This window comes from Sarcophilus harrisii, chromosome 4, assembly GCF_902635505.1.
Source record: "Sarcophilus harrisii chromosome 4, mSarHar1.11, whole genome shotgun sequence".
NCBI classification, from domain to species: Eukaryota; Metazoa; Chordata; class Mammalia; order Dasyuromorphia; family Dasyuridae; genus Sarcophilus; species Sarcophilus harrisii.
This window is the reverse complement of record NC_045429.1, coordinates 457,256,497-457,278,353: the sequence shown is the minus strand read 5'-3', so window position 1 is coordinate 457,278,353 and position 21,857 is coordinate 457,256,497. Positions and strand designations below refer to the sequence as shown.

The 21,857-nt window shown below is 47.9% G+C and overlaps 1 protein-coding gene across 1 annotated transcript in view; it reads right to left on the bottom strand.

Moving 5' to 3' along the window:
- The window catches only part of LOC100920392 (zinc finger protein 208-like), a 29,195-nt gene extending 18,043 nt beyond the window's left edge, over window positions 1–11,152 (bottom strand). Inside the window, exons 1-5 of the mRNA XM_031968210.1 lie at window positions 11,052–11,152; window positions 10,658–10,733; window positions 10,375–10,451; window positions 8,193–8,319; window positions 5,963–6,058 (exon numbers count right to left, since the gene is read on the bottom strand). Coding sequence (XP_031824070.1) covers window positions 5,963–6,058; window positions 8,193–8,319; window positions 10,375–10,451; window positions 10,658–10,691 — 334 coding nt within the window. The 5' untranslated portion in view covers window positions 10,692–10,733; window positions 11,052–11,152. The remainder of the gene's footprint in view (window positions 1–5,962; window positions 6,059–8,192; window positions 8,320–10,374; window positions 10,452–10,657; window positions 10,734–11,051) is intronic.
- Between the last annotated feature and the right edge of the window lie 10,705 nt (window positions 11,153–21,857).

The following is a 21,857-nucleotide window of genomic DNA, read 5'->3' as shown; positions in this document are numbered from 1 at the left end:
AGCTGTGAAATAGTACATCCATTCAGGAAAGTAATTTGAAACTATGTCATTTTTGATAGCTTTTGATCTAGGGATAACATTTGTCTCTATCCCAAAGATATCAAAGAGAAGAAAGACCCACATGTACAAAAATATTTTTAACATCTCTTTTTGTAATAGAGAAAGAAACTTAGATTATTCTGATATCACCTGGAAAATACTGAACAAATTATGGTCTACTAATGTAAGAAATGATAAAAGGGATGATTTCAGAGAAAATTGAGAAGACTTATATGAACTGACAGAGAACAGAACCAGAACAATAATGGAACAATGATCTTGTAAAAACAAGCAAGGCTTTGAGAATTTGGATCAATGACCAACCAAGACTAAGATGACAGGAAAAAATAATGATGATTGTTGGAGGGGATGCGGGAAAACTGGGACATTGATGCATTGTTGGTGGAGTTGTGAACGAATCCAACCATTTTGGAGAGTAGTTTGGAACTATGCTCAAAAAGTTATCAAACTGTGCATCCCCTTTGATCCAAAAATTTTACTGGGATTATATCCCAAAGAAGTTATAAAGAAGGAAAGGGACTGTTTGTGCACGAATGTTTGGCAGCCCTTTTTTGTAGTGGCTAGAAACTGGAAACTGAATGGATGTCCACGTTGGAGAATGGCTGAATAAATTGGTTATGGAATATTATGGAATATTACTGTTCTGTGAAATGACCAACAGGATAATTTCAGAAAGGCCTGGAGACTTAAAACATGCGATAAATGGAGGACCAGAAGATCATTTATACTTCAAAACAATCTATATGATGACCAGTTCTGATGGACCAGGCCATCCTCAAACGGATCACAAATCATTTCCAATGGGCGTAATGAACTGAATCAGTATGCCTAGAAAAAGAAACTCTGGAAGACAAAAACCATTGAATTTCCCTATTTATCACACCCATTTTTGATTTCCTTCACAAGCAATTGTACAATATTTCAGAGTCTGATTGTTTTGTACAGCAAAATAACAGTTTGGTAATGTTACTTATTTGTATCTAATTTATTTTTTAATAATTTAAATCTACTGGTCATCCTGCCATCTAGGGAGGGTGGGGTAAGGTGAAAATTGGACAAAGGTTTGGAATTAATCTGTAAATTACCCATGCATATTCCTGTAAAAAAAGGTAAAATAAAAAAAAAAACCAACCAAGTCTAGAAAAGATAAGATTCCCCTTTCTCTGCAGAGCATAATGAAGTACACGTTTTCTGACATGGCCACTGGGGGAATTCATTTTGCTTAACTATGTAAATTTGTTAAAAAAAAAATTGGTTATTTTATATTTCTTTTTTTCAACTGTTGGGATAGTGTGGGAAGAGAAGGAAGATAAGAGATAGGGTTGAGGGAGGGGAAGAGAAGAAAAAAAAAATCACTGAACTTTTTTTTAATGCATGAAAGAGGATAAAAGGAAGGGAAAGAAGGAATCCCAGACAAACAGTTACAGAGGTTACAAAAGTGGTGAATTTGTTTTACTTTCAAAGAAAAGAGCAAGCTATATACATCATAATGTGAAATACTTTTTTTCTGTTCTATGTATATAGAGATGCTCATTTTGTTTGGTATTTGTCAAATTTAAATACACACACACAAAATGAAAAAAAGTCACACTAACTTCAGTTAGGCTCTCACTGCAGTAAAGCAATCATTTTATTTAACTTTATTTCTGTGCACAGACACTATTCCAAATCTCCCTTCTCTTAAAGCTTCTCATATCTTCTCTCTTCACTGTCTCCCCACTCCCACCCAACCTGCCTTTGGTCCATTAAGCTGAAGATCTTACCTTTTCCTTTACTCAGAAAATTAAGGTCATTTGACATGAAATCCCTCCTTTTTTTCTCCCCAATCTCAAAACCCTTTGAAACCTCATTCCCTCTCCTCTTCCTTTCCCCTATTCTTTAAAAATCATTTGGTGATCCTCTTCCTTACCAAGGCCAAGCCCTCATTTCATCTTAACTTCTCCAACAGATTTGTGACCTCAATCATTTTTTAAGCAAAACTTCTAAAAATGGTGGTCCGCATTCACTGCCTGGATTTCCTCTCCTCTCCCTAACTCTTTAATCCTTTGCAATCTGAATTCTGCTTTCATCACTTAACTAACTTTCCTCTCCAAAGTTGCCCCAAATCCCAAGATTGCCAAATCTGATGGTCTTTGTCTCAGTCCCCATCTTGAACCTGTTGCTCACTCTGTCTCGCCTAGGTTTATGTTCCCAGGATCTCATCAACAACAATAACTTCTCTGCTTCCTCTTGTGGACCCTCTTCCTTACAGCCTCCTCCTGCTCCCTGGCTAGAGCAGCCCCCCATGATCCTGTCCCAGGGCCATCATTCCTCCGTTCTCCACCTCATCAGATCCCAGACAGAGCTTTCCTTCTCTAACTGTATCTCCACCAGTCCCAGGCTCCCCCCTGAGCCCGAGGCCCTCCTCAGGCAAGGCCTCTGGGACCTTTCAGACTGAACGTCCCTGAGACATCTCAAGCCCATGTTCTCTTCTCTCATTCACTCCTCCCCATACGTCCCCTTTGTGCAGCAGACATCATCAATCCTCCAGTCTCCCAAATTCCTACGTTCCCTTAATTAACACAGCCAGTCAATTACTGGTCTGATCCCACTGCTTCCATCTCCACATCATTTATTTCATCCAATTCCTCCTCTCTAAAGGGCTCCTATCTCAATCCAGGTGTGGATAACAACTTCCCTAGAGAACTGTCACCGCCTCCCACATGGGTCCACATGTCTCAAGGATCTCCTCACTTCAGTGGGTCAATAAGCATTTATCCAGCACTTAATCTCTTCGAGGCAAAAATCTACCCTTCAACAAGCTCACAATCTAATGAAGGAGAAGATAAGCAAGTTATACCAACTAGTTAAATACAGGAGAAAGAGGTGATAATTAACAGAGGCAAGATACCAGAATTTAGGAAGAATTAGAAGGTTTCTTGTAAAAGGCAGGAATTTAGCTGGTACTTGAAGGAAGTCGGGGAGTCTATACTAGGGAGGCAGAGGTGAGGAGGAAGAGGATGACAGATATGGGGGACAGCCAGAGAAAATGCCTGGAGCCAAGATGTAGAGGTTCTTGTTTTTTGCAGAGCTAACAGGCCAGGATTATTGAATCAAAGAATACGGGGGAGGAGGGAGGAGGGAGGAGGGACTTCTTGCACGCAAGTCTATTGGATGATTGCAATATTCCACCTAACAATCCCTAATTCTGAGGTTTCTAACCCCAATTCTGTTTCAAATTCCATTTATAATTAATTCCAATTCTGCCCCTAATTCTGTTCCCCAACTCTTCTTTAGCTAGGTACCTGGAATATAGTAGGTGCCTAATAAATGCTTGACCAACTATAGAGAACAGAATCAGAAGAATACAAACACACCAACTATGTTAAAAAAAAGAAAAAAGAAAAAAGAAAAAACCACCACAATTTTAAGAAAAAGATACACAGAAGAAAACAGTTCAGTACAAATTTCTTCTATCTTGTTGAAATTAATCTAAACTTACAATAACTGAAAACGATGAAAGCTTATAGACTGCTATATAACCACTTCATATCAATTGTATCTATGCATTTTAAAAAATATTTTGTCACTGATATCTTTTCTTTTTACATCCAACATTTTCCAACTTATACCAACAGATCAGTAACACTAACCAACAAACTAAAAAAGCCTGATTTGAAAAACAGTGTTCCACATTCCAGGGCCCAAGAAACCAAAGGGGAAAATACTTATTGGCTGTCCTTCATGCATTCCTAGAAAGCCTTCTTTTCATCTGGCCTTCCTTCAAAATTCAGCTCAAATCCTACCCTTTTCAGGTCTCTCTTTTTTCCCTCCCTCCTTCACCAAATAGCTGGTGACTTCCCTGTGAGACCACTCCCATTTACACTGTATAAATTTTTCTTAGTTAAATTTTTATTTTTTTCTCCAATTACATGTAAAAACAATTTTTAGTATGTATTGAAAATTTTGAGTTCTAAATTCTTTCCCTCCCTTCTTCCCTTTGCCCCTTATTAAAAAGGCAAGCAATTTGATATAAATTACACATGTGCAATCAGGCAAAACATATTTCCATGTGAGTCAAGTTGTGAAAGAACACAGACCAAAAAAACAACAACCCTAAAATCCAAGGGGAAAAAAAGGGAGCATTTTTCATCATAAGTCCTTCAGCACTGGCTTAGATCATTGGATTGCTGAGAACAGCGAAGTCATTCCCACTTGACTATCACACAATATTGCTGTTACTGTTTATAATGTTCTCCTAGTTCTGCTCATCTCACTTTGCATCAATTCATGTAAGTTCTTCTAGGTTTTTCTGAGCGCATCCTACTTGTCATTTCTTATCGTATTCCAACACAATCATAAACCACAACTTGAACAACTATTCCCCAACTGATGGACATTCCACCACTAAAAGAGCTGCTATAAATATTTTTGTATAAAGAAGTCCTTTTCCTGGGTGATTTTTACCTCTTTGGGATAAAGACCTAGTAGTGAGTGGTATTACTTGGTCAAAGGATGTGCATGGTTTTATAGCCCTTTGGGCACGGATCCAAACTATTCTACAGAATGGTTGAGTCAGGATCCAACTTCACCAAGAGTACATGAGTGTTTCCATTTTCCCACCTTTTTTCCAAAATTTTCATATTCTGTTGTATTTGCCAATTTGGTAGCTAAGGAGTGGTATCTCGAGTCATTTTAATTTGCCTTTTTCTAAATCAACAGCTATTTAGAGGTTTCTTCACATGACCATAAATAGCTTTGATTACTTCATCTGAAAACTGCTGGTTCATATCCTTTGACTATTTACCAACTAAAGAATGGCTCTTATTTTTATAAATTTGACACCATTCTCTATATATTTGAGAAATGGGATCTTTACCAGAGAAACCTGCTGTAACTTTTTTGCAGTTATGATCATTAAGTATGGATTTCCATCCATCCTATTTTTCTGTGCTTATTCTCTCTGTGTCTCTGTATCTCTCTCTCTCTGTCTCTGTCTCTCTCTCTCTTTCTCTCTATCTCTGTGTGTGTGTCTCTCTCTCTCTTTCTGTCTGTCTCTCTGTCTCTGTGTGTGTGTGTCTCTCTCTGTCTCTGTCTCTCTGTCTCTGTGTGTCTCTCTCTCTGTCTCTGTCTCTCTGTTTCTCCTTTGAGAGGGTGAACCCTGTTCAAATGTGTTTGGCTTCCAATCCACACTCCTTCCTATCACCTGCACCTCTTTTCTTACGCCCTTCCCCTCCCACTTTCTTGCAGGGTGAGAGAGAATTCTATACCAGCTGGTACCGTATAGATCTTGTAGTAAAACAGTGATTTGCATGGTGTGTCTCTCCTGATACAGCGGGAGTTCCTGGGGAAAAGGACTTTGCCTTTATTTGTAGCCCCAGTGCCTAGCAGGCAGTAATCCCTTCATAAAGATGTTAACTCACTGATTTCACTTGACACCCTGAAAATGGGCAAAAATGACAAGGGAGGCGTTTTGGAAGCAGGGCACACTACTGCGCCTTGGGTGGAGTTAGGACTTGGCCCGGTTATACTGGAAAACAATTGGAATGATCCAAAGAAAATGCCTAAAATGTCCTGACACTTTGACCTAAGGACTGGACTACCAGAGCTATTCCCAAAGGAGGTCAATGACCAAAAGAAAGGACCCAGAGACACTAAAATCCTTGGATATTTGTAGCAAATTAGCAGCAAAGCGGTGGCTTTTTAAAAAAACTCGTGATTACTCAATGTTCAAAGACTTTAAAAACACCCAAAAGCAGTAAGGGCTATATCTCACTCCCCGCATCAGATGAAACAAAACAGGGACCGGAGCGAGGCGAGCAGCTCCGGGCGCCTGTGGCTGGAGGGGTCTCTGACACAGGCCTTCGGGCCTCTGGGGAGCCCCGCCCAGCCACCTCTCCCCCCTTTGCCGTCGCTCACTCACCTGCTCGGGGCTCTCTGTGGCTGCGCTCCCTCGACCTCCGAGGGGTGTCTCTTCTTTCCAGCAGGGAGATCACATCCATCTTGGAAACAGGGAAACCTGCATGAGGAAGAAAAGAACTCTGAGGATGGCTGCGGCCCTGACAGCTCAGTCCTACATTGTAAGGGCGCCTGGCGGTGAGACAGGGCCCCACTCCCACAGGGCATGCCCTCCCAGAATCTCCCCCGAGATCCGGGGGTCTGAGCGCCAGCCAACGGGCTCCTTTTGGGGGGCCGCCCCCCCCCGAGTGCAGAAGCCTCGGCAAATCCAGGGTGGAGTCGGGGCTGCCCCAGAGGGCCGGCACTCGTCAGGACCACAGCCCCGGGTGGTCCCAGAGGAAAAGCCTTCGTGGCCCTCGGTGTGAGGACAGACCTGGGGGAGGGGAGGCTTCGGGTCAGCCGAGCAAGGGCTGGCGGGGAGTGTGCCGGCTGGGCTGGCAAGGGCTCTCCAGCGAGGGGACATGGTGGCCAGACTGGACCTCAGGATGTTTCTAAGCCCAGTAAGTGCTGATGACACATTTCCTGTGAGCAGGGAAGGGCGCTGGGATGGGTGCACTGTGAAAGGGAGACTGGGAGCTGCTCTCCTCATAGGACAGTCTGGGGGAAATGACACTGAGACTAAGCGCTTGGGGGAAACTATTGAGAAGGAGTTGGGGGGCAGCTAGGGAGCACAGTGGGTAGAGCACCAGCCCTGAAGGCAGGAAGACCTGGGTTCAAATCCTGCCTCAGACTCTTAACACTTCCTGCCTGTGTGACCCTGAGCAAGTCACTTAACCACAATTGTCTCAGCAAAAAAAAGGAAAAGAAAAAAAAAGAAAGTTTTCTGGAGCAAGCATTCTCTTGTCTCCCAGAGGAATTTGAGCAAGTTCCAGAGGGAAGCAGATTAACAAAATAAATAACAATATAACATAAGGAGAATCCCATCTAGGGGAGCTGGACCTCCCTGCTGCAAACTCCAAAGCAGCACAAGTGACCTTTTGTTCAAAGGAAAGGACTAACAAACTAGGACCAGGAAACCGGGACTCTCTTCCCATCCCATCAGCTCCCCTGGCTTTGGTGACCGTCTCCGGGCACCTCCCTTTCCTGCCACTATCTCCGGGTGACTTCCAATCTCCTCTCTCTTCTGGCTTTCCTTAAACTGGACATCCAGCGGCCATCTTAAACACACGGGGTCCCAGACACACCTTCTCTTTGTAACTCTGACCGTTGGGTTTTGTTAGTGATATATAGAATGCTGATGCCTTATGTGGGTTTATTTTGTATCCTGCAACTTTGCTAAAGGTGTGGATTATTTCTAATAGCTTTTTAGTAGAATCTCTGGGGTTCTCTAAGTCCACCATCATATCATCTGCAAAGAGTGAGCATTTGGTTTCCTCATTGCCTACTCTTAATTCCTTTAATCTCTTTAAAGACACACCTTCTCTCTCCCCCTCCTCACACCTTCCCAGAGAGGGCTCAGGCTCCAAGCCAGGACTCAGCCTGGACCCCTCATCTCTCTCACCCCCCCAATGTCTGTGCTACTGGCTGTTGATCTTACCCCCCCCCAACCTCTCTAACATATGCTCCCTTCTCCCCTGACACTGCCTCACCTGGCCTTTGTCCCCTGCAACAGCTGCTGGGGAGACCCCCTGCCGGAGTCCAGCCCATCCTCCAGGCAGCTCAGAGCCAACCGTGTCAACCTTGTACTCACGGGGGCCTCCCTCTGAGCTTCAGGACCCAAAGGCAGGAGGTCTGCTGGGCATTCCAAGCCCTTCCTCCCCTGTCCCCCCACCTTTCCAGCCTCCTTAGGGACTCTGATCCAGCCACACCACCTCTAGGGTGTTCCTCACACAAGGCTCTCCGTCTGTGGCCCCAGGGACTTTCTGCCTCCCACTCCCACTCCAGACCTCCCTGGTTTCCTCCAGTCCCACCCAAAGAGGAAGTTCTCCCAACCCCTCTTTGCTCTGTTCTTTCTCTCCTATTTATTCTTCGTCCCCTCAGGAGACTAAGTTTCTCAAGGAGAGGCTAGCTTTTGTCTCTTGTCCCATCTCCAGGACCGACCACAGTACAGTGACTGCCTAGTCGATGTTCACTGGCTGATTGGTCTTGGACACCCCTGAAACACCCCTGACCCCCAGCCAAGCTCCCAGACCAGCCACGGCCCCCGCAGGTGCCCCCAGGGCCGGGCACCGAGTCCCAGAAGGCGGCGCACTTACCCAGGGAGACCAGGTTCTCGTAGTTCTCCAGCATCACGTCCCGGTACAAGGCCTTCTGAGCATCGTCCAGGCATTTCCACTCCTCCCGGCTGAAGTCCACGGCCACGTCCTGGAACGTCATCGAAGCCTGCGCCAAACAAGCAAGTTACTTCTGCTCTTCCCCTACCCCAGAGCCCCTCACTCAGGGCCGCCCTCGGCCTCCTCCTCCTTAACTGCTCAGCCTGTCCCCGACCACTGCCCTGCACACGAACCCTTTCTTCCTAAAACCCCAAGCCTCACCCCAGAGTCGGACAGTCAGACGGCGCCAGAAATCACGCTGTAAATACTAATTCCTAGTTTGTGACTTTACGGCCCTCAGTGACCCGCGTCTTCTCTCAGGAGGCAGGATCCCACAAGGGGCATGAAGGGCTCGTCATTAACACTGGCAGTAAGTCACCAATCCCTTCACTTTGCAGAGGCCTAGGATGCAGCTGCATGACAACGTCGCCTGTTTATTACTAGTTTCTACTGTATGGATTCCGCAAAGATTTGATGTGGTTCTGACTTTATGACCGAGTCTGCATCGGCCTGAAGCCCCCTTCTAAGGCCTCGAGTTGAGCTGAGGAAGTGAGATTTCCCTCTGATTTAGTGCAAAGTTAAGAGTGTCATGTGTCCTCTGGGCCCCAATCGTTGCTTTCTGAATGTGCTTGGGAGGCCCAGGAGTTGTTACCTCCCCCACCAGACAGGTGGCCAGTCCCAGCCTGCCCCTCCTGCAAGCCCGGCCGCGGAGCCGCTAGAAAATACTCGGGTCGCTCAGGGGCCCAGTGGATCGTTCCCTAACAAGTAAAGGGCGAGACTTGGAGGGTCCCCAGTGGCCCGATGGCATCGCCCTGCCGCCTCTGGACACGTGGAGCCCCAGCTTTGGTTTCTCCTTTGGGGATGATCAGCACAAACTCAGTGGCGGATCCCGAGGGACCCAGGACAGGCCGGCCTGGCAGGGGGAGTCCCTTGGGACAGACCCGTGTGGCTCCCCCTGGCGGCAGGGGGGCTCCGTGGGACAGAACGCACCGTCTCTGTTTGTGCGGCACCGGTCACTTTGCGGGGCCTTAGCCTGGAGCGCCCGTTGGCGGGCGGGGCGGCCGCTGCGCTCCAGTTTCCCGCTGGGAGCTCTGTTCCCCTGGCACCCCCTGCCCCACCGCCCGGGGCGCGGAATCCCGCGGGCAGACCCTGATGTCCTTCTCGCTTCACGGAAAGGTTTTGTAGGGGCCGCTGGGGGTTCCCTAGCGACGGGCCCCGAGTTCAGATCCAGCTTGTGACCCTGGACAAGTCATTTAACCCTCCCTCCCCCCCAAAGGAAAGCTCTGGGGACACGGGAAAGGAGCCGCAGGACGGGGTAGTTACTGGCGGGTTTCCTCCAGAAGCAGAGGGGCCTCGGCCTCTTCCCCAAGTGTTCCCGGGCCTCCCCAGCCCTGTGCCTGCCCTCCAGGAGCGGCTCTTTCCGGGTTATTTGTTATCATTTCTGCTCCCCGCAGCTCCCGGGCGCCCCCCCACTGCTCCCGCCCCGGCTGCCTCCTCGCCGCGATCTGGTCTAACTGGCTCTCCCCGGAGCTTTCCCCTCCGCTGCGCGCTGCTCTCAGAGGCAGAGGGGGAGGGAGCCAGGCTGCCCCCCATCTGATCCCGGGTGGCCTCGGAGCCCCCTGTCCCGGGGCGCCCGCTCCCCGCAGGCACCCCCCCCCGTTCCCGGCTGCCCGCCAGCCTCTCTTCCCGCCCCGCACCCCCGGGTGCCTCGGACCCCAGCTGCCCGCTCTCCGCACGCCTCCTCCCCGACACTTCGGGGCTCCCCGTGGAGCTGCCCGCCGGCCTCCCCCGCACCATCCACCTGACGGGCGGGGGCGGGGACCACAGGGACCCAGGCCGCCACTCCCCACAGCCCCCCTCTGCTCAGCGCCCGGGGCGCCCAGGTCGGGGCCGCCAGCTCCGCACACGCCCTCCCCGGGGCAGGGGCGCCAGGCTAGCCCGGCTCTGCGGACCCCGCCGCGCGTGCTGGGGGGGGGGGAGGGGGCGGGCTGCCAAGGAAGCGTTGCAGCTCCGCCGAAGCCCCAGTTGCTGCAGAGCCACGCACCTCCCCAGTGAGGCAGTGACGTGGCTCCGCTGCCCCCCCGAGGGAGGGGGCTGGGCTGGCCCCGACCCCCCGCGGCCTCACCTGAAGGTGGAGGGGCACCAGCGGCTCCTTGTCCCTCCTCCGTCTCCGCCGCCGCCTCCCTTCCTTCGGGGACTCCCCTGCAAAAGGAGAAGAGCGTCAGGGGGGCCGCCGCCACCTCCCCCCGGGGCCCCCCCACGCAGGCGGGTGGCGAGGTGCGTGGCCAGGAGTTAATAAATGCGGGGGGGGGGGGCAGCCTCTGGCGAAGCGGGCTGGGAGAGCCTTGCCGGCGGACCCCGCCACCTCCGCCGCTGCCGCCCCGCGGACCCCGGTCCCCAAAGCTCACCTCTCCCCTCGAGCCTCGGGCCCGGGTCCTCCATGGTCCTCCTCACGTCCGGGGCCGGCAGCCCCCCTCCTCGGACCTGGGGGCTCAAAGGCAGGATGACTGGCCCCCGCCCCGCCCCCACTGTACCCGCCCCCTCCGGACTGGCCACCTGGGCGCCCGGCCCCTCCCCCCAGCCCTCAACAGCTGCGTCTGTCACTCCGGCCTCGGGAACGTTGGGGCAGAATGAATGACATCGGCTGGGGGGGGAGCCCGGACTGCGCACCCCTCCCCCCTTCCCCGCCCCCTCTCAGCCCCTGCACACACGCCTCTGCGCTCTCCCACCCACACGCGCACAGCCCCCAGACCCGCCCTGAGACCCCCGGGGGCTCCCGCTAGCACAAATGCCCTTCTGTACCCTTGACACCCGTGCCGGCTCCTGCGGACGTGCCCCGGGCTGTGCGGCCCCGGGCTATGCGGCAGCTGTTGCTTCACGCCTGCGCACTCTCTGTCCCTCGCTCCCTCCCCCGCCCTCCCAGCCCGAGCTGGCTTCGCTCCTGCCGCCTCCGAGGCCTCTGCGGCAACAGCCCGGGTGGCCCTGCGCATGCGCCCCACTCCTCGCTGGCCTCCACCCCCACAGGCTTCAAGTTCAAGCCCGGAAAAGTCATTCCCACAATGCCTGACAGGTGCCGCTAGGGGGCACAGGGTATAGAGCCAAGGGAGACCCGAGTCCGAATCCGAGCTCTGACTCTTACTAGCTCTAAGATGCATGACAGGTTTACGTCATCCTCTTTGCCTCAGTTTCCTCATCTGTAAAATGAGCTGGAGGAGGAAATGGCAGAGCACCCAAGGGGGTCATGAAAACTCGGACGCAGTCAGAATGAGTGACACCACCGCTGCGCCCGGCACCCTCAGCACTGACACCCCAGACCGCCTGCCATTTATGGTCACAGACCCCGGGAAGCGGGAAGGCGCTCGCGGGTGCCACGTGGACTACTACAATCCCCAGAAGCCTCCGCGTCCTCCCTCTGAAAGGGAAGGCTGGCGCCTGCGCACTGAGGGCAGATGGAGTGCCACTGGCTGAGCGGGGGCTGCAGGAGACGGTGCGTGGGGAGAGAGGCTAAGAGGCGACCTCACCTGTCGGGAAAGGCTCGGTGCGGAGAGTGGGAGACGAGCCCCTCCCATTTCTGGGTGAACCTACAGATCCTCGAGAAAATTCCCTTGGCCTCCCTTAGCAAAGCGGCAAACGAGAACCACCGGCTTGTGGTGAATAATGAGTGACGTCAGCGCCTGAAAACATCGCCAGGGAAGCGAGGCGGAAAAACGAGAGCGCGGACCAAAGTGTAACCCGCAAAGTAGAGGCAAAACAGGCCTATAAACGCGGGAGCAGGATCCCGAACCCTTAAGCGCGTCCCTAAGACGCAGGACGAAATCGGGAGGGTCCTGGACGAACTCACACGTGCCCCATCCCGCAGTCCCCGGGGGATGGCCCAGCCCCCGCTCTGGGGGGGAAAGGGGATGAGACAGGGGTGATGCGCCACCACCCCCACAGTCATCGCATGTAAGACCCCCAAGAGTCGCGGGAGGAGTGGGTTCCCCAAACACCCCCTGCTCCTGGCCGAGCCCCCCGGCCTTCGAGGATTAGACTGCGGGCAAAGGCGCAGCTGGGCTCAAGGTCCATTCCTGAAGGCCACTCTCTGCCAAGGAGGGGTCAGCCATGGAGCCTTGGGGCCGGGCCGGCCCCAGGGAGGCGGAGCCCAGGGAGCTGGAACCCAGGGAGGCGGAGCCCAGGGAGGCGGGGCCCAGGGAGCCCTGCCCCAGGGAGGCGGGGCCCAGGAAGGCGGAGCCCAGAGAGCCCTGCCCCAGGGAGCTAGAACCCAGGGGGGCGGAGCCCCGGGAGCCCTGCCCCAGGGAGGCGGAGCCCGGGGAGCTGGGACCCAGGGAGGCAGAGCCCAGGGAGGCGGAGCCCAAGGAGCTGGAACCCAGGGAGGCGGAGCCCAGGGAGCTGGAGCCCAGGGGGGGTGCAGCCTAGGGGGGCGGGGCCCAGGGAGGCGGAGCCCAGAGAGCCCTGCCCCAGGGAGCTGGAACCCAGGGAGGCGGAGCCCAGGGAGGCGGGGCCCAGGGAGCCCTGCCCCAGGGAGGCGGGGCCCAGGAAGGCGGAGCCCAGAGAGCCCTGCCCCAGGGAGCTGGAACCCAGGGAGGCGGAGCCCAAGGAGCTGGAACCCAGGGAGGCGGAGCCCAGGGAGCTGGAGCCCAGGGGGGTGCAGCCTAGGGGGGCGGGGCCCAGGGAGGCGGAGCCCAGAGAGCCCTGCCCCAGGGAGCTGGAACCCAGGGAGGCGGAGCCCAGGGAGCTGGAACCCAGGGAGGTGGAGCCCAGGGAGGCAGAGCCCAGGAGCCCTGCCCCAGGGAACTGGGAGCCCTACAGCATCAAGCCCCAGAAAAGGCCCTTCCCCCCGACCCTGATGAGGGATCCCAGAATCTTGTCAGATGGTTCCAGACTTTCGTAGCAGAATGGGGGGGGGGGAAACCAGGGAGGGGTACAGAGTGGCCGGTCACCTGGGAGAGATGGCACAACTCGGGTTTCTTCACTCTGAGAGGGATGGAGAGGGTGCTATGACAACAGGGGAATTGAGGACCATGATGTCGCCACTTAGACAGAACCCTCCAGAAGACAAATGCGACCAGTGCTAGGGACCCCCCAAAAGAAAGAGGAAGCCACTGTCAATATTGCCAAATACCCCAAAAAATGAAGCAAGAGATAAAAAGGCAATTAGAGACGCCTTAAGCGCCCATTTACTCTGTGGCCCGCACTGGGCTGGGGTACAGGGGACTATTGGAAGGGCAAGTAGGAAAGGTGGGAAAGTTCTCTGAGGAACAGACTCCCTGAAAACCAGAGTAGACCAAATAAATCCACTGACTTCAGGAAACAGCAAGAAATATTAGAATTAAATTAAAAAATAAAAAAAAAAGAAAATTAAATATCTGATCTGCACATTCACCCATATATGTACACATGTGTATGTACATTATACATATTATACATGTATACTATATACATGGCTATATAGTACACACCTATATATATATATATATATAGGTGTGTACTACACGCATACAAAAATATATGTATACACACACATATACTGACCTGGAAGGTAGAGCAAGATGCTGCCAATAGCATTCTGAGAGACAAAGTTTGGGGAGATTAAAAAATCACTTTTCTTAATTAGGCCAGTCAATAATAAATTGATAGTGATTTCTCTCTATAGTCAAAGATAAAAAAAGGAGTCTCTGACCTATTAACTACCCGTCTGACCTAAGAGAGCCTTAGAGACACCTCCCACCCCCAAAAAAGAGCAAGCCTGCTTGGTACATTTAATGAGGAAGTGGGCTAAGACTCTCCAACCCCTCCCAGCCACAGAATGAGGCTTCATCATGAGTTCTGAGCCCCCTCTGGGAAGGGGAGAACCAGCATCAAGTTCTCTGTGGTTTTGTTTTTCCTTCATGAACCAGACCCTCCCTCCCCCCATTCTAATTAAGGGCCCAGGAACACGTGAATCTCTCTGGGTGGTAGCCCCAGCTCAGTGGGGCTTCTATTCAGAGGGCCCAGCCCAGACTAGCTAAAGCAGATGCTCTGGGGGCTGGCAGAGCTCACATTACTCAGTCGTGCCCTCCTGGCCTTTTTATAATGGGGTCTTTGTAAAAATAGAAGGAAAAGATTGGATCACAAATTATTAATTGGTTACTAATAAGATACTACGGCAATTTCCCTCAGAGATACTTTAAGAATAAATGGGAACCCTTACAATTATGATTTCCAAAAATCCCAAACACTACCTTTTTAAAAACCATAAATAAAAACTCTCCAGTTTTACTCGAACCAGAGGGCAAATGAAGGTAGAGAGAATCCAGCAATTAACTTTTTCCAAAAAAGAGCTCCAAAAAGAAAAGTCCCAGAAACATTAGAGCCAAAATCCTGAAGGAAAGAAAATATTAAAGAAAAATTGCAAACATTCTGAACCAAAAGCTCCAAGCACAATTAGAGCCAGGACTGAAGCTAGGGCCACCTAATATTGCAGTCACTGCTACATGTGGGTCAAGATCATTGGGGTACAGTATGTCAGCATCCCATGAAGAGTAACACCCTGTAAAGTTGGGCTTAACATCTGTGTGTGTCTAGGATGACAGGAAAAAATAATGATGATTGTTGGAGGGGATGCAGGAAAACTGGGACATTGATGCATTGTTGGTGGAGTTGTGAACAAATCCAACCATTTTGGAGAGCAGTTTGGAACTATGCTCAAAAAGTTATCAAACTGTGCATACCCTTTGATCCACATTTTATTTATATCCCAAAGAGATCATAAAGAAGGAAAGGGACCTGTATGTGCACGAATTTTTGGGCAGCCCTGTTTGTGTGGTTTAAAACTGAAACTGTGGATGTCCACTTGGAGAATGGTGAATAAATTATGGTATATGAATATTTGAATAATTGTTCTGTGAAATGACCAACAGGATGATTTCAGAAAGGCCTGAGAGATTCACGAACTGATGCTGAGGAAATGGAGAGGACCAGGAGATCATTATAACCCAACAATACTATGATGACCAGTTCTGATGGATCAGGCCATCCTCAGCAACGAGATCAACCAACCATTTCTAATGGAGCAGAAATGAACTGAATAGCCACGCCCAGAGAAAACCTTGATGACTAAAAACCATTACATTGAATTCCCAATTATATTTATGCCCATTATTTTGGATTTCCTTCAAAGCTAATTGTACAAATGTCAGAGTCTGATTGTTTTTGTGCAGCAAAATAACAGTTTGGTCATGTAGACTTATTGTGTATCTAACTTATATTTTAATATATTTAACATCTACTGGTCATCCTGCCATCTGGGGGAGGGGGTGGGGGGGTAAGAGGTGAAAAATTGGAACAAGAGGTTTGGCAGTTGTCAATGCTGTAAAGTTACCCATACATATAACCTGTAAATAAAAGGCTATTAAATTAAAAAAAAAGAATTTGCCAAAATAAAATCTTTGTCAAAATCTAAAAAAAAAAAAAAAAAAACCATCTGTGTGTGTCAGAGACAGAGACAAACAGAACAGAAAGAGAGACATATAAACAGAGAAATAGAGACAGAGAGACACACAGAAGCAGAGAGAAACAGAAAGACAGAGAGACACACAGAGATAAAGACAAAGACATATACAGAGACAGACGGTAAAAAAGACACAGAAACAGACACACAGGCAGAGAGAAATGGAGACAGAGAGAAACAAAAAGACCGAGACAAAGAAAGAGGGGGGAGAGACAGAGACACAGAAACAGAAAGAAATAGAGACAGAAACACACAGAGGCAGAGAGAAACAGAAAGACAGAGACAGAGAGAAGAAAGAGAAAGAGGGGAAAGGGTGGAGGGAAAGAGAAAGGAAGAAGGAGAAAAAAAGAAAGGGGAAAGAAAGAGGAGAGAAAGAGAGCCAGAGGAATGGCGACTGGGCCCGTAACAGAATTCGGGGTTCTGGAGCATCACTGATGAAAAGACCCGAGCAGAATGGGAACTGTGAAATGCAAAGACAAGAATCCCAATAGACTCAGAAAGGCAAGCTGAGCAACTTGGAAGGCACCAAGACGTAAAGATAACATTCTCACCTGGGGAAAGGAGCAAAATGTCCCCTTGCTGCAGGCGAGTCGGGGTGCGAGTGCTCCCACAGCTTTAAGCCAAAGCTTTGCTTTGTGTGGCCAAAAAATATTGCAGGAGACGGACGAGAAAAAGTAGAAGGGAATGGCTCTGTCCTGAGAGTCTGCAGGGAGCAAAGGGAGGATCTTCAAGGAAGAACACTGGGGAGGGAAGGAGAAAGAAGGGGTGGCCCTTGCTGTGCCCCTTGCTGTGGCGGTGAGAAGTGTGTCTATGCGTGGCGTGGGGGGGACTTCTCTGGCCTGGACAGAGCGCTGCCCATTCACACACAGGCCTGAACAGTTTCATATAGAAACACCAGCAAGGAATAAGTAGGAATGGGGAGGGGTCATGCTTAAGAGTGAAGACAATGGGGGGGGGAGCCTGTCATAAATGAAATTCCTGAAGGGGGGGGACTTAATGGGGGACAGCAGGAAGAGAAAAGCACTAGGTTCCTAGGAGGTTCCTCAGGCCTTCTCTGAGACATCTGGGGTGGGGGGGGGGAGCTAAATGGGACAGTAATGGAGCATCCCTGGGCCACAAGAAATGGCCAACGAGACCACTTTAGACATTGCCAGGGAGGACAGCAGAAAGGGGGAAACCTTGCAGAGCCCAACAAGACTGCCCGCCAGATGGAGAAGACAGGAGGGGAAGCTTGCCCCCACCTCCTGAGGAGACATGTCACATGTAACTTTTCATGGCTCCATTTGGGGTTTTCTTGGCAGATACTGGAATAGTTTACTGTTTCCTTCTCTATCTCATTTGACAGATAAGGAAACTGAGGCAGTTAAGTGACTTGCCCAAGGTCATACAGTTTTCCTGACTCCAGGTCTGTTCCTTTATTTACTTTACCACCCAGCTGCCCCACATGTTTCCTTGTTGCCGTTCAGTCATTTTTCAGTTGTGTCCGACTTTTCATGACCCTACTGGGGATATGTTTGGCAGAGACACTGGAGTGGTTGGCCATTTTCTTCTCCAGCTCATTTTACAGATGAGAAAACTGAAGCAAACAAGAATAACGGATTGGACCAGGGTCGCCCAGCTAGGAAGTATCTGAGACTGAAGTCGAAGATGAGTTTTTCTAACTCTTCCTGCCTATTGAGGCTGCCTTACCTGCCCCGTGCCCCCAGGGTCCACCTGGTCTCCTCCTCTCCCCTTCCTTCTTCCTTTATCCCCCATTAAACCATCCTCATTTGGCTCCCCAGAACCAAACACAGTGTCTGACTCAGAGTGGGTGCCTGCTATATTCTGAATGCAGAAGGTAGCACAGTGACAGGGCAGTTTGGAAATGGTTAGAATTTAGTCTATATAATAAGGCAAGTTATGTGTAACCGCCCACAGCTTTCTAAAGAATCCTCTTGCATCTGCCGGGTATAAGGAGATGCTGTTTGTTGATGTTTAAGCTCAAAATTAGAAAGGAAAAAAAAAAGATTTCCAAGGACTATAACAAGGTTATCCTGAAAGAATATTTTCAAGGCTGCAGATTTTGAAGATAGTGAGAACAAGGCCATGAATATCCCAGCGTGAGGCCTGCCTTCAACGCCTGGACAGTCACAGAGAGCAGCAGGAGGGGCCAAATCCTGTCATTTCTATCTCCACCTTATGTCCTTTCCTCTCCCTGGGAAGAGTTGTTTTTTTTTGGCCTCATCTCTCCTTCCAATCCAACCTCTGCACAACCAGTAAACTGAAAGATCACAGGTGACTCACAAAACCTGTAACGAGTCTATAACAAAATCTGTAACAATCTGACAAAATCTGTGACAACTTAACAAAATCTGTACCAATCTGTAACAAAATCTGTACAAAATCTGTGACAAAATCTGTACCCAATTTGGACAAAAATCTTAAATTGTAAAAAAATCTGGAAAAATCTGTACCAATCTGTGAAAAATCGTAAAAATCGGAAAAATTTGGCTAATCTGTAAAAAATTTGTGACAAAATCTGATAATTCGGAAAAATCAAAAATTTGACAAAATCTGTACCCAATCTGTAAAAAATCGAATCTGTAAAAAATCTGTACCAATCTGTAAAAAATCTTAAAATCGAAAAATCTTAAATCTGTAAAAAAATCTGTAAAAAATCAAAAATTCAGCAATCTGTAAAAAAATCTGTAAAATCGGACAAAATCTGTAAATATGTGAAAAATCTGTACAAAAATCTGTGAAAAATCTGTAAATTAAAAAAATCTGTACAAAATCTGTGACAAAATCCAACTTAAAAAAATCTGAAAAATTTGGACAAAATTGTACCAAATTGACAAAAACTGTGACAAAATTACCAATCTTACAAAATCTTTAATCTGTTAAAAATCTGTGCCAATCTGTAATAAAATCTTACCTCGGAAAAATCTGTAAAATTTAAAAATCTGCTAATCTTAAAAAAAATCTGTACAAAATTGGACAAAATTGTGCCAATCTGTAAAAAATCTGACAAAACTTAAATTAATATGTGACAAAATCTTGGGACAAAATCTGCAAATCTGGAAAAATCTGTTAATCGAAATAAAAAATTTGTTAAAAAATTGACAAAATTGTACCAATCGAAAAATCTGTAAAAATCTGTGACAAAATCTTGAAATCTGAAAAATTGTACCAATCTGTAACAAAATCTGTACAAATCTGTGACAAAATCTGTACAAAATCTGTGACAAAATCTGTACCAATCTGTAACAAAATCTGTACAAAATCTGTGACAAAATCTGTGACAAAATCTGTACAAAACTGTAACAAAATCTGTGACAAAATCTGTACAAAATCTGTGACAAAATCTGTACCAATCTGTACAAAATCTGTGCCAATCTGTAACAAAATTTGTACAAAATCTGACAAAATCTGTACCAATCTGTAACAAAATTTGTACAAAATCTGTGATAAAATCTATACCAATCTGTAACAAAATCTGTGACTAAATCTGTACCAATCTGTGACAAAATCTGTACAAAATCTGTGACAAAATCTGTACCAATCTGTACAAAATCTGACAAAATCTGTACCAATCTGTGACAAAATCTGTACAAAATCTGTGACAAAATCTGTACCAATCTGTAACAAAATCTGTGACAAAATCTGTACAAAACTGTACCAATCTGTGACAAAATCTGTACAAAATCTGTGCCAATCTGTAACAAAATCTGTACAAAATCTGTGACAAAATCTGTACCAATCTGTAACAAAATCTGTACAAAATCTGTGACAAAATCTGTACCAATCTGTGACAAAATCTGTGACAAAATCTGTACCAATCTGTACAAAATCTGTGACAAAATCTGTACCAATCTGTGACAAAATCTGTACAAAATCTGACAAAATCTGTACCAATCTGTAACAAAATCTGTACAAAATCTGTACCAATCCGTGACAAAATCTGTGACAATCTGTAACAAAAATCTATAACAACCTGTAACAAAAGTCACAGAGGCAGAGCTCTGAGCATGATTAATCAATTTAACAGGGAGTCTGATGGGTCCTAAGCAATTGGGTTTAATATCTTCTTCAAGGTCAAGGACCCCAGTACTTAGGGGCTGACCTCAGGGAGTCCCCCTAGGAGGTCCCTCAGTCCTTAGAGATCTGTTCAGAAGCAGAGAAACTCTTATGAGGGGCTAATCTCCTGTGATTGGTTAAGAGCACTGTCCATCAATCACAACTCCTTTTTCAGAGGCAACTGGGGGACCATCAAGGGCACCAAGACCCATCACGTCAGCAAGGCCCTGGGTCTTGTCAGCAGAATTCTAGGGTTCCAGATCCTGCCACAAGAATTTCCCAAAGGTCGCCAAAGGTTAGCATTTGGCCAATCATGTCTTAAAGGACTGAGGTACTGATTTTACAGCGTTTTACATGGTAGAAAACGCCATTCATTTCCAGAAAAAGAACTAGAGTCTGCATGCAGAGCAAAGCGGATTATTTCCACTGTGCTTTTTCTTTCTCATGGTTTTCCCCTTTTGTTCTTCTTGCACAACATGACTAAAGTGGAAGTAAAATTGTACATGTATAATTCATGTCAGATTGCTGGCTGTGCCTGGGGAGGCAAGCAAAAAACTGGAGCTCAAAATCTTATAAAAGAGAATGGTGAGAATTATCTTTGCGTGCAGTTAAAAATGAAACACTATTAAAAGCAAAGGATAAAAAATACCCACAAGCCACTGAGGAGGGGCAGTAGTGATTCATGGGTGAACGGGGTCCTACTGAGGCAGATGCACTTTATTTCAAGCAGAGGGTTGGGTGAGGGGCAAGCACTAAGAAAGCCTTGGAACACGCCTAACTGACACAGGATGGCTTTATAGGCTGGATCCAATGAATATCGCCATCCTGGTAGGTTGATTAATCGTAGTCAACATAACTCATTCTTTAAATTAAACAATTCTATTTCATTCACCTTCACTGATACCCATTAAATCACAAGAATCTAAGTAAATACTGATTAAATTGGGGGGGGGGGGCGCTTTCAGAATTAGCTAAAGACTCTCTTCAATGATTTCTGGTGGCTCCCTAGTGCCTCTGGGCTCAAACAGGCCATAAAATACCTTCCCGACCTCGTCTTAAACTTGACTTTGCTTCTTGCAGGCTGTGATCCCATCCTGTCAGTCTACCTGCATACATCACCTTCGGAGTCCTTCTCTGTAACTCTGCATAGGCTCTCCCTTCTCACTTTATCCCAGGGAATCCCCGGCTTCCCTCAAAGTGCCATCTTCTCTACCTCTGCTGCTCCCCCAAACTACCTTTTATTTGTTTTGTACCTACATTATATACAGCATAGATGAAGAACTCCAGGGCAGGTTCCACACATCTGGCTAGTTAATTGATGTCAACTGATAATCAATGAGAGAACACACTGGAAGGAGCCTAGGAACAAAAGTATCGGAGAATTCCCTCCCTGAATCCTCCAGGTTACCCTTGCATCTTTAGGGAAGTAGTAGCTGTGGTCCGGGGTCCCGATTTGTCAGTAATTGGAGCAGGCCCTGAGTCTACACAGATACTATGGGTATTTCCCCAGAATCTGTCGGGTTTCTTGGATTCTTTACTTTTCAGTATTTCTTACAGAACGATTATATTTCATGGATTGGGGAGTTATATGCTTAGTAATGCTATCACTGGGTCAAGGGGTAGTTGCAAATCTAGTGATTTGGAGGCATAGAGCTAAAAAGCTTTCCCAAAATGGTTGGGCTAATGTAAGTCCCTTAATGTGCTGTCTTCCAATAGCCCCCCTAAAAGCTATCATTTTCCACTTATCATCCTTATCAATGTGATGTGTTTAAGGTGAAACTTCAGTTGTTTTAATCTGCATTTTCTATTGTGATTAACCATCTGAAACATTTTGCTATGGCTGCTGACAGTATTGGAAGAATAAAAAAAAAAGAATTACATATGAAATTATAAATCTTCATTTGCTTTTCTTGTCAAATTTAGAGAATAAATCCTACAGTTTTAAGTCTCTGATGATTGATTATGTCTCTGAATCCTGGGTTTCTTTCTGCACCTTTTAAGAAACTGCTGTATTGAGTCTCTTTTCTTTTGTGGAGGGTAGATGAAGGGAAGTATCTCTTAAG